We start from the raw sequence: 10,888 nt of genomic DNA on the forward strand, positions 1-10,888 counted from the left end.
CTAGAAGCCATTTTATGCCAAGTCTTAAAAGCATCTTCAATCTGTCAGTGCGCATCTTTTGATGAAGAAAGTATTGATCTGACGTGTAAAGATCTTTCCTATTCTAATTGATTCAAAGGGGTTCTGGAAGCTTCCCTGTGTGATACAAACTGGTGCAAGCTGGAGTTTCTAGCTGACACGTAAGTTTCTATTCTGCCTAGAAACAAGCAGAAGGTTCCTGATGAGAAGATTCTTCCTTCAGAAGCTGAACAGGTTTAAACTGATTCCATTATCTCTTCCACTCATGGTCAAGCTGACTAGGCCAGAAAGAGCCTGAGTTTCACTTTCTATCTTTCTCTTTGCTTCTGGTGTGGTGTTCTGTACATAGTATGCTTAGTGTTAAAGTTTTAGTCTTATTATAAGTTGTTGTAAGTTTAGGTTAAGTGTGCTGCAACTAGATTTCTTATGGACAGTGCCAATCCTGAATGTATGGATTTGTGACCATTAGGCGCATTTACCTTCAGTAGCAGTAGTAAAACTCTGCTGGATGGAATATTAATTGCCTGTGGTCTGTTTGGGGGGAATCCTGCAAAGTGCTAAGTCCTTTTTACTCTGCTAACTATACGTTGGAGTTCTGCTCTGGATCAATATGAGCAGAATTCATGACACAATCTTGACATTAAAGCTATGGAGGTGACGTAAGAGCAAGTTATTTTTTGTTGGAAGAGAGGACTTAGCTAATGTTGCAGTGGACAAGCAACATTGTGAATGACCTTAACTTGTAACAATACAAACAAAACTAAATTTTAAACAATACCTTGCAATCATTTTGTGAATAATAATAATAATAATAATAATAATAATAATAATTTATTATTTGTATCCTGCCCATCTGGCTGGGTTTCCCCAGCCACTCTGGGCGGCTTCCAACAAAGATTAAAAATACATTAAAATGTTACACATTAAAAACTTCCCTAAACAGGGCTGCCTTCAGATGTCTTCTAAAGGTCAGGTAGTTGTTTATTTCTTTGACATCTGATGGGAGGGCATTCTACAGGGTGGGTGCCACTACTGATAAGGCCCTCTGCCTGGTTCCCTGTAGCTTTGCTTCTTGCAGTGAGGGAACCACCAGAAGGCCCTCAGAGGTGGACCTCAGTGTCTGGGCTGAATGATGGGGTTGGAGACGTTCATTCAGGTATACTGGGCCAAGGCTGTTTAGGGCTTTAAAGGTCCACACCAACACTTTGAATTGTGCTCAGAAGCACAATTCTTTACCTCTCAGTAGCTGCCTGGTGTTTACATCCAGTCTCATAACGATAATATAGCATTTGGGAAGAAAAATGAAGCCCGGTAATGCAATATTGGAGACTAAGGTGGAGAAGATCTCCACAGTCACCTTATATTTTCCTTTGGCGCTCAAGTAGCAATGCAGAAATCACACACGGACACACTGGCGGAGGAAGGGGTGTGTGGTGAGTGTGGTCCACCTCTGGTGTCATCACTGAGGGGGGATGACATCGCCGCCCTGCCCCCCTCCTGGGACACTTACCCCACCCTGGGTGTGCAGCTAGCTCCACCTCTGCATGGACATAGGAAAAAACAACCCCAACCGCTCCCCCCCCAAAAGACCCACATGCTGAAGGAGATAAACTTGAATCCCGATTGAGTCATACTTTGAACCAGTGCTTGGAAAGTTAATTTTTAAAATGAATTTTTCCCCGTTCCCATTCTTCCCTCCAAAAAGGAATTCATTCCAGTTCAAGTTCACCCCCTCCAAAAAGGAACTATTCCTGCTCCAGTTCAATTCACAATTCAATTCACAATTCATCCATGTGGTTTGGCAGGTTGTTTTTTTTCAGGCTTCAGAATTTTGCTAACTGCTCTGCTAAAGTACAAAATATACTTAAGAATATCAAGAAAGCATCAACACACACACACACACACACACACACACACACAGTGTAATGTGAACAATGGTTTTATTTGTTTTCCCCAACAATTGATCTTTAAGCTTACAAATAATCACTTTTCAGAGAGATAATAATAATAATAATAATAATAATAATAATAATAATAATAATACCCCACCCATCTGGCTGGGTTTCTCCAGCCACTCTAGGCAGCTTACAGCATATATAAAGAATTGTAAAGCATCAGACATTAAAAATTTCCTGATACAGGGCTGCCTTCAGATGGCTTATAAAAGTCAGATAGTTGTTTATTTGGGAGGGTGTTCCACAGGGCAGGCACCACTACCGAAAAGGCCCTCCCTCGTTCCTTGTAACCTCATTTTTCACAGTGAAGGAACCGCCAGAATGCCATTGGAGCTGGACATCAGTGAACTGAACGATGGGACTGGAGACGCTCCTTCAGGTGTACAGGGCCGAGGCCGTATTAAATGATAAATACAATGGTTACAATCAAACACAGAGCTAAGTCTGATAAAATTTTCTTAAGTTTTAACAAATTAAGACTTAAATTGCATTGAATTAAAAATTGCCCGAAGTTCCACTGCTAAAGGAATTTAATTCTTGTTCAGTTCACCAGGAAATTATAAGGTACTTTCAGGTGTAATTAATTTTGAATTATTCAGTTATTAGTTAATCTGGATTAGTTAACTCCTAGGACTAACTTGAATTCAGTGGGGCTAACTACTGTATGGGAATGTTCCATAACACAGGAGTAACATAATCTGGATCCAGCCTAATGAAATGTTTACATATGCATCATAAACTGTATATGTAAAAGGATATTTAACAGTTAATGTAAAAGTTTAAAAGAGAAACCAAATAAAGGAATGAATAAGTAAGATCCCACAAGGTAGCACAATGTCTTCAGGGGCTAAGGCTGCTGTGGCTTCTAACTTTTAAAACCCAAGATGCTTCATAGATAATTGCTCAGTGGGGAATAGGAAGAGCCCAATATAGCTCGAACATGACAACCTGGACTTAAGTAACTTTTATCCAAAGTTCTTAAACGTTTCCCATGACTAAACATTTTCTTACTTTTTGCAGGAAGATTACACAGCAGTGGAGGTAAGATGCATGGAACAGATGGGATCCAATTTAGAAAACATCAGTCTTGTTGGGTTTTTGTTTTTTTCTCTTTACGTTTTTAGCTTGAAAGGACAAATAGAAGAGTCTCTCATGGTGCAAATGCTCCTAATTTTGAGAGCTAATTCCGAGAGCAGTAAGCTTTGTTGGGCACCTGCCAAGGCCTACAGTCATTTTATTTTAATATGTATTTTTTTTATATAACTGCTGGTTTTACTTGCATTTTGAAAAATGTTTAGGTTGCCTTGTTTTTAACATCTGAGTTATAAATCATCATCATCATTTTCTTTAAACTGCTTAGGGTTTTTTATAATTAAGCAGTATATAATTCCTGTTTAATAAAGAAAAATAACCGTCTTAGTTTTTAAAACTGCCCTGGTAATTCTGATGAAGGCATGTATATAAATCTTTTAAAATAAAGCAAACAACTTGATTTCAATGGGAGTTAAATATGCCTAAATCTAGATCCAGCCAATTGCATTTTTGTGAAACTTTGTGAATTGCCATTGCATAGTTATAACTCCCAAGTCAGTTTTTTGCAATGCTTGTGAAGAATTTCACAGCTTTGCCTATACTACTTGAGGATATTGGTTTATTTTAATTTACTTCTAGAAATTTCAAGATCAGTAGTTAACAATCAACTTTAGGTGCTAACAAATGGCCTGTTTATAATTATTTGTTCTTGTCGGGAATACTTATGGTTGCTCCCGAAGTACAGTGGTACCTCAGGTTAAGTATTTAATTCGTTCCGGAGGTCCGTACTTAACCTGAAACTGTGCTTAACCTGAAGCACCACTTTAGCTAATGGGGCCTCCTGCTGCCGCCACACTACGGGAGCCCAATTTCTGTTCTTATCCTGAAGCAAAGTTCTTAACCTGAAGCACTATTTCTGGGTTAGTGGAGTCTGTAACCTGAAGCGTATGTAACCTGAAGCATATGTAACCTGAGGTACCACTGTAAACAGCCAGGACTCTTACCTGCCTTTTACAGGTTTTATTGGGTGCAAAAACTATGTACAGTGCAGAAGTCCAAAATCCATGTCTGCCTCAATCACTAGCAGATTCCGAGAGTGGTTACTTCTGGTTTCCCTTCCAGCACCAAAGCTGAGGCAAACCCACCTCCCTCCTCTTTTCCTTACGTTTAATTCCGTTGCGGAAACTATGCAACGGAAGCTGCACGTCAGTCTCCCTTTCTGTTTGCTGGGGAGCGGTGCTGTGGCTCACCTGAGCCTGTGTGAACCTTTGCTTCACCCCCCCCCCCTTCATCCGTTTCTCCTGAGGCTTCGCCTTCATCAGTCTCTGACGAGGTGCTGCTGCTCAGCAAAGGGGGAGGCTGCCTGTACGTTCTTGCCTCCCTCCCCTGTCTTGATGGCAGTCCCCTGACAGCTTTCTCTCTTTTTAAAGTATTTTTATTAGTTTTTTTACATCATTTTCAACAATTATTAAACATACTTTTATATCTTATACAATTTTTTTGACTTCCATCAATCACATCTGAAAATTTTCCAGACTTTTCTCGTAATATACATTTCTTACATTCACTATTATGTTTAAATCTCATAAATAATGTCTCTCTTCTTTCTCTTCTTTGCAATATTTCATATATTTCTCCTTACAAAACTTGATTACAGTTGCTCTTCAAATAGTTTGTATATTTCTTCCAATCTTCTGTAAATCTCCGGTCCCACAGGTTTCGAATCCTTCCTGTCATTTTATCCAATTCTGCGTAGTCCTTTAATTTTGTCTGCCATTCTTCTTTCATCGGTATTTCGTCTTGCTTCCATTTCTGAGCCAACAATACTCTTGCCACTGTTGTTTCATATAAGAACAATTTTACATCCTGCCTATTAATATCCTCACCTATAGTGCCAAGTAAAAATGCTTCTGGTTTTTTAAAAAATGTATATTTCAACATCTTTTTCATCTCATTATATATAATTTCCCAGAGGTTTTTTACTTTCTTACATTCCCACTACATATGATAAAATGTTCCTTCTTTTTCTTTGCATTTCCAATATTTATTATTTATCTAATACATCTTGGCTAATTTCACAGGTGTAATATACCATCTATACATCATTTTCATCATATTTTCTTTCAAGGCATAACAAGCTGTAAATTTTATTCTTTCTTTCCACAACCTCTCCCATTCTTTAAGCTGTATGTTGTATCCAAAATCTTTTGCCCAGTGTATCATCACCGATTTCACTTCCTCATCTTTCAGGTGCCATTCCAGCAGTATTGTATACATTTTAGATTATTTAGATTATTTTACATTCATTGTTTAATATTTCTATTTCAAATTTTGATTTCTTATCATCAAATCCATTTTCTTTTAAATCCTGTTTATACATTTCATTGAATTGGCAATAGTGCAACCAATCATTTACATACTCTTTAACCTCCTCATAAGGTTTCATTTTCCATTACTTCCTTTCTCCCCCCCCCCCCAACAATTTCTCATAGGTAACCCAATTTTTACTATTTATCTTTTTCACGCTCATTGCTTCCAATGGAGATAACCACCACAGTGTTTTACGTTCTAATAAATTTATATACTTGTCCTATACTTCATATAAAGATCTTTGAAATATATGATTACCAAATCCTTTATGGGTTTTTGTTTTGTTATACCATAAATATGTGTGCCAGCCAAATCTATTGTCATAATCTTCCAAATCCAACAAGTCTGTATTTTTTAGCAACATCCATTCCTTTAACCAACAGAGGCAAGCTGCTTCATAATACAACTTCAGGTCTGGCAGGGTGAAGCCCCCTCTTTCTTTAGCATCTGTTAAAAATTTATATTGTATTCTCGGTTTCTTCCCCTGCCAGACATATCTTGAAATTGCTTTTTGTCATTCTTTAAAGATTGCTGCCCCTTTAATTATTGGAATTGATTGAAATAAAAATAACACCTTTGGTAGCTCATTCATTTTATAGCCAAAATCCTTCCCCAAAATGACAATTTCATCCTTCCCCATACTTCCAGGTCTCTCTTAATTCCATTCTACACCGGTGTATAATTATTTTGAAATAAATCTATATTCTTTGTGGTTAACCAAATTCCTAAATACTTAACTTTTTAAATTGCTTCTATACCAATCTGCTGCTGCAACATATCCACCAAGTCTTGTTTCATATTTTTAACTAACATTTTAGTCTTTCTTTTGTTTAATTTAAAACCTGCTACTTGTCCAAATTGTTCTATTTTCTCAGTAACCTCTTTGGCTTTGTTTAATGGTTCTTCTATAGTTAGTACCAAGTTGTCTGCAAAGGCTTTCACTTTGTGTTCTTTCCAGCCAACTGAAATTCCTTTTATTTTCTCATTTTCTCTGATTGTCCTTAGGAAGACATCCGGTATCAATATGAATAGTAGTGGTGAAAGTGGACACCCTTGTCTTGTACCCTTCGTAATTTCAATATTTTCAGTTATTATATTATTTACTATCAGTTTTGCTTTTTGATCAGAGTATATTACTTTTATACCTTTTATAAACGATTGTCCAATGTCCATTAATTCCATGTTCTTTATCATAAAGATATATTATCAAAGGCCTTTTCCGCGTCTGCAAACATTAACATCGCCTGTTTATCATTCCTGGCCGTCAGATATTCAATTATGTTCACAATATTCCTTATATCATCTTTCATCTGACAGCCAGAAGAAAACCTGCTTGATCTTTATGTATTATCTCATTCATTATTTTTTCAACCTATTTGCTAATAATATACTTGCAAATAATTTGTAATCATTATTTAACAGCGAAATTGGCCTATAATTCTTCACTCGTAATAAATCAGAGTCTAGTTTTGGTATTAATGTAATATATGCTTCTTTCCATGTTTCTGGTATTTCTCCTTTATCTAATTCATCACTTCTTTCATTGGTACAAGTAGGGTGTGCTTTAATTCTTTATAATATTTTGCTGTAAATCCATCCAGTCCTGGTGCTTTCCCACTTTTTAGTTGCTTTATTGCATCTTTAATTTCTTCTTCCTCTATTATTCCATTTAACCGTTCTTTCTTTTCTGTCGGAATTTGTTGCACTCCTTTCTGTTTCAAGAAATCCTCTATCTTTTTTGCATCTTCTTTTCCAGCTTTTTTTAATACAATTGTTTATAAAAATTAACAAATCCTTTTCTGATTTCTTTCGGATTATCTACTTCTTTTCCGTCCAATATTATTTTATTTATTGTGCTTTGAGCTTTTCTTTTTTTAATTTGCCATGCCAACCATTTACCTGATTTATTGGCATATTCAAAATTCTTCGGTCTCATTCTTTTTATATTCCATTCCACTTCTTGATTAATTATCATTGCAAATTGGCTTTGTAATATCTTAATGTTCTGATTAATTTTTCCATCTTTCGGATTTTTTATTAGCTTTTTTTCATTTTCCATAATCTGATTTAAAATCTCTTTTTTCCCTTTCTCTCTAAACTTTTTTTCTGATGCTGTTTTGTTGTATAAAGAAACCTTGCATAACAGTTTTACTAGCGCCCCAAACAACATTCATTTGGGTTTCTTTATTACAATTATTTACAAAATACTCTGTTAGCATCCTCTGAGCCTTCTCATTTATTTTTTCATCTTCTAACAAATTTTCATTCAATCTCCATCGAAAAGTCTTTTCCTCTAATTCTTTTATTTCACACTTAATTGCATTGTGATCCGAAATTATCTTTGGTTGGATTTCTATTTTTGTAACTCTAGGTGTTAGTTCACTGGATATCCCACCCCCCAAACTGTCCCTACTGTACTTAATAAATCATGCCTGTATTCATTGTGAGTTGCAAGGTATTAAGCAGGGGTGGGGAACCCGAAACTTCTAGATCGGGGTAGGCAACCTAAGGCCCATGGGCCAGGTGTGGCCCAATCGGCTTCTCAATCCAGCCCGCAGATGGTCCGGGATCTGTGTGTTTTTACAGTAGAATGTGTGCTTTTATTTAAAATGCATCTCTGGGTTATTTGTGGGGCATAGGAATTCGTTCTTCTTTTTTTTCAAAATATAGTCCATCCCCCCACATGGTCTGAGGGACGGTGGACCAGCCCATGGCTGGAAAAGGTTGCTGACCCCTGTTCTAGATGTTATTGGATTACAACTCCCACTATCCCTGACCACTGACCTTGCTGGCTGTGGCTGATGGGAACAGGAGTCCCACAACATCTGGAGGGTGACAAGTTCCGTATCTTAGGTATAAAACCATCCCTGTTCCAAAACTTCCCATTTCAATCCTGATTTCATTCTCTTAGCTCAAGCATTGTGTGATGGAGCAATACAATCAAACAATTGCCCTGGAGTTCGTGTTTCTGGGATTTTCCAAAGATCAAGACATCAACCTTTACCTCTTTGCAGCAGTCCTCTTCATGTACCTCATCACCCTGACAGGTAACACACTCATCATTGTGGCCATCCACATAGACCCACGGCTCAGCACACCCATGTACTTCTTCCTGAGCTATCTGTCCTTCCTGGACATCTGCTACACAACAAGTGTGGTGCCTCAGTTGTTGATCCATTTCCTGACCAGCTACAAGACCATCTCCTACAACAGGTGCATGGCTCAGCTCTATCTCTCATTCGCCTTCGGAAGCATTGAATTTATCCTCTTGGCAGCCATGGCTTATGACCGCTATGTGGCTGTCTGTCATCCGTTGCATTACAAGGTCATCATGAGCAGGACAGTGTGTACGCAGTTGGTGCTAGCATCTTGGACAGCTGGATTTCTCAATGCTCTCCTGCATACGGTGTTCACTGTGCGCCTTCACTTCTGCAACTCCAACATCATCAATCACTTTGCCTGTGAAGTCCTGGCTGTTATCAAGATTGCTTGTTCAGACACATCCATCAATGAGATTCTGTTTCTGGTGACAGGGTCCATTGTGCTGGTGATCCCCTGTATCGTGGTCACACTTTCCTACGTCTATATAATCCGTGCTATCCTACGTATCCAGTCTTCAGGAGGTCGTCAGAGAGCCTTCTCCACATGTACCTCGCACCTCACCGTAGTCGCCCTCTGCTATGGCACAGCAATCTTTGCTTACATGCGCCCCAGATCCAACACTTCGCCCAACCAGGACAAGATGCTGGCTTTCTTCTATGCAGTCGTTACTCCGATGCTCAACCCTATAATCTACAGCCTAAGGAACAAGGAAGTCAAAGGAGCCCTGGCTAAAGCAATAGGGAAAAGTATCATTTCTGAAAGGCACTGATCCATTTGTGAATTTTTATACATCCAGTAAGGTGGCAGAGCAGATGGAGACATGCAATTTGCTTAATCACTTAATTAGTCCACACAATGGACTTGTATAGAAACTGATTCTAGGAGGAAACATTGTTTTGATACAAGATGAACATTTAAGACTGCCGAAAAAGAAACAAAAGCATTGAGGAAGTAATGGGCATGAAAACAAGTCGCTAAAAGTGATGAATGATCCTCCCACCTCAAAACAATTCACTTGCAACCCCAAGAGGAGTGGTTTGGAGTTTGATTTTGCCCCATTTAGAGGATTATCAGGTTAATCCAAATTTGCAGGGGAAACACATTGAGGTTGGTGCTGTTTGCGTGTAACATTTTATGGACTAGGTAAGCTAAAGGGGAATGCGAACAATAAATACGCCACAAGGTATCTTATCTATATCTCCTCTTTGCCATCTCTCTCACAGGCTCTTGCTACCTATCCTAACTCCTTCATTGGACACCTCTCGATTCCATACTTTTAAGTCATCAACAAGGAATGTCACGAAGGAGGCATTCCATTATTACCTTGACAATCTACCTACCTGGACACAAGCCATTTCCCCTATTGAGTCAAGATTCTAGACTGCTTACTCCAAGTCCTCTGCTGTGTTGCCAAAAGGTTTTCTAATTCCCCCTGCCCGCCCTCTCAAATGTGGCCATTTATATATATTAAAGTCAAGAAGACAGTCATGGAAAATCATAGTGAACAGATGCTGGCTTAAGGAGATGGTTGAATTTAAGATTAAAAAAAAAAAAAACAGAGGAAGAGAGTCCGAAACTTGGTGGAGTATCCCTACAGTAAGAAGCCACAAAGGGAAAGGGAGATAGGCTGGGAATAGAGATGGTAGCCTTATGCTGAACTAGAAGCTTGATACCTATAGAATATTTTGGATATTAACAAATCCAAAATAACTGTAGTGAATGGACTCAGTCCATTCACACATATTGTTAGCAGCAAAGCAGCTGCTTTTTCTCCCATGAGAGATGAGGTGTTGCTGAAGTAGGCATTTGAGAGTACTGAAACCACAAGCCAATATTGGCTTGTGCAAAGGTGCATTAGAATCTCCAGTGTGTGCTAAAGAGTGGTGGAGCGAATATACCCATAAGCTACCCTCTTTTGCAAGTACAATGCACTGGGGTGGGGAATATATGAGAGAAATACAGCAAATTGTCAGAGGCAAATCTCACCGAGTTGAATGGGACTTACTCCCAAGTAAGGGTGCTGCACCAACACTGACAAGGACCACTTCTCAGTCATGTCACCCATCCTGACACTAAAATATAGTTTCTTTGTTTGCTGTATTGTTAGCTGAGGTGACGTTATTTTGAGAGGAAGAGAATCGCAGCAGCTGCCATTTGTTTTTCACACAAAGCCGCTTTCTGAGGTGGTTTTTTGAATTTTGAGAAACTAAAAATGGCTGCCTCCTTTGCCAATCACCGGGGACCACCGTTGTAGTGGGCTGCAAATGAATATGTACAGAAAACCACACACCTTTACTGAGTGGGCCGACTGTGCCTCTAAGCACTGTTGTTTTCTTCAATAGATGCAATGTTAAATATCCCTCCAAAGAAAAGACACATTGAATCAGACATGTGAAAAATATAAAATCACA

At 38.5% G+C, this 10,888-nt stretch overlaps 1 protein-coding gene across 1 annotated transcript; it reads left to right on the plus strand.

Annotated features, from left to right (window-relative positions):
- Nucleotides 1-8,008: 8,008 nt before the first annotated feature.
- On the plus strand, nt 8,009-9,701 carry LOC310830908 (olfactory receptor-like protein OLF3). Its single transcript, XM_083710737.1, has one exon. The coding sequence runs from the start codon at nt 8,302-8,304 to the stop codon at nt 9,244-9,246; it is 945 nt and encodes a 314-aa protein (XP_083566863.1). The 5' UTR covers nt 8,009-8,301; the 3' UTR covers nt 9,247-9,701.
- The last annotated feature ends 1,187 nt before the right edge of the window (nt 9,702-10,888 follow it).

The sequence above is a fragment of the Podarcis gaigeae genome (assembly GCF_964106915.1).
Source record: "Podarcis gaigeae genome assembly, chromosome: 13".
Taxonomy (NCBI): domain Eukaryota; kingdom Metazoa; phylum Chordata; class Lepidosauria; order Squamata; family Lacertidae; genus Podarcis; species Podarcis gaigeae.

Excerpts from the sequence above, each read along its gene's own strand:
- LOC310830908 (XM_083710737.1), top strand. The coding sequence starts at position 8,302 with ATGGAGCAATACAATCAAACAATTGCCCTGGAGTTCGTGTTTCTGGGA.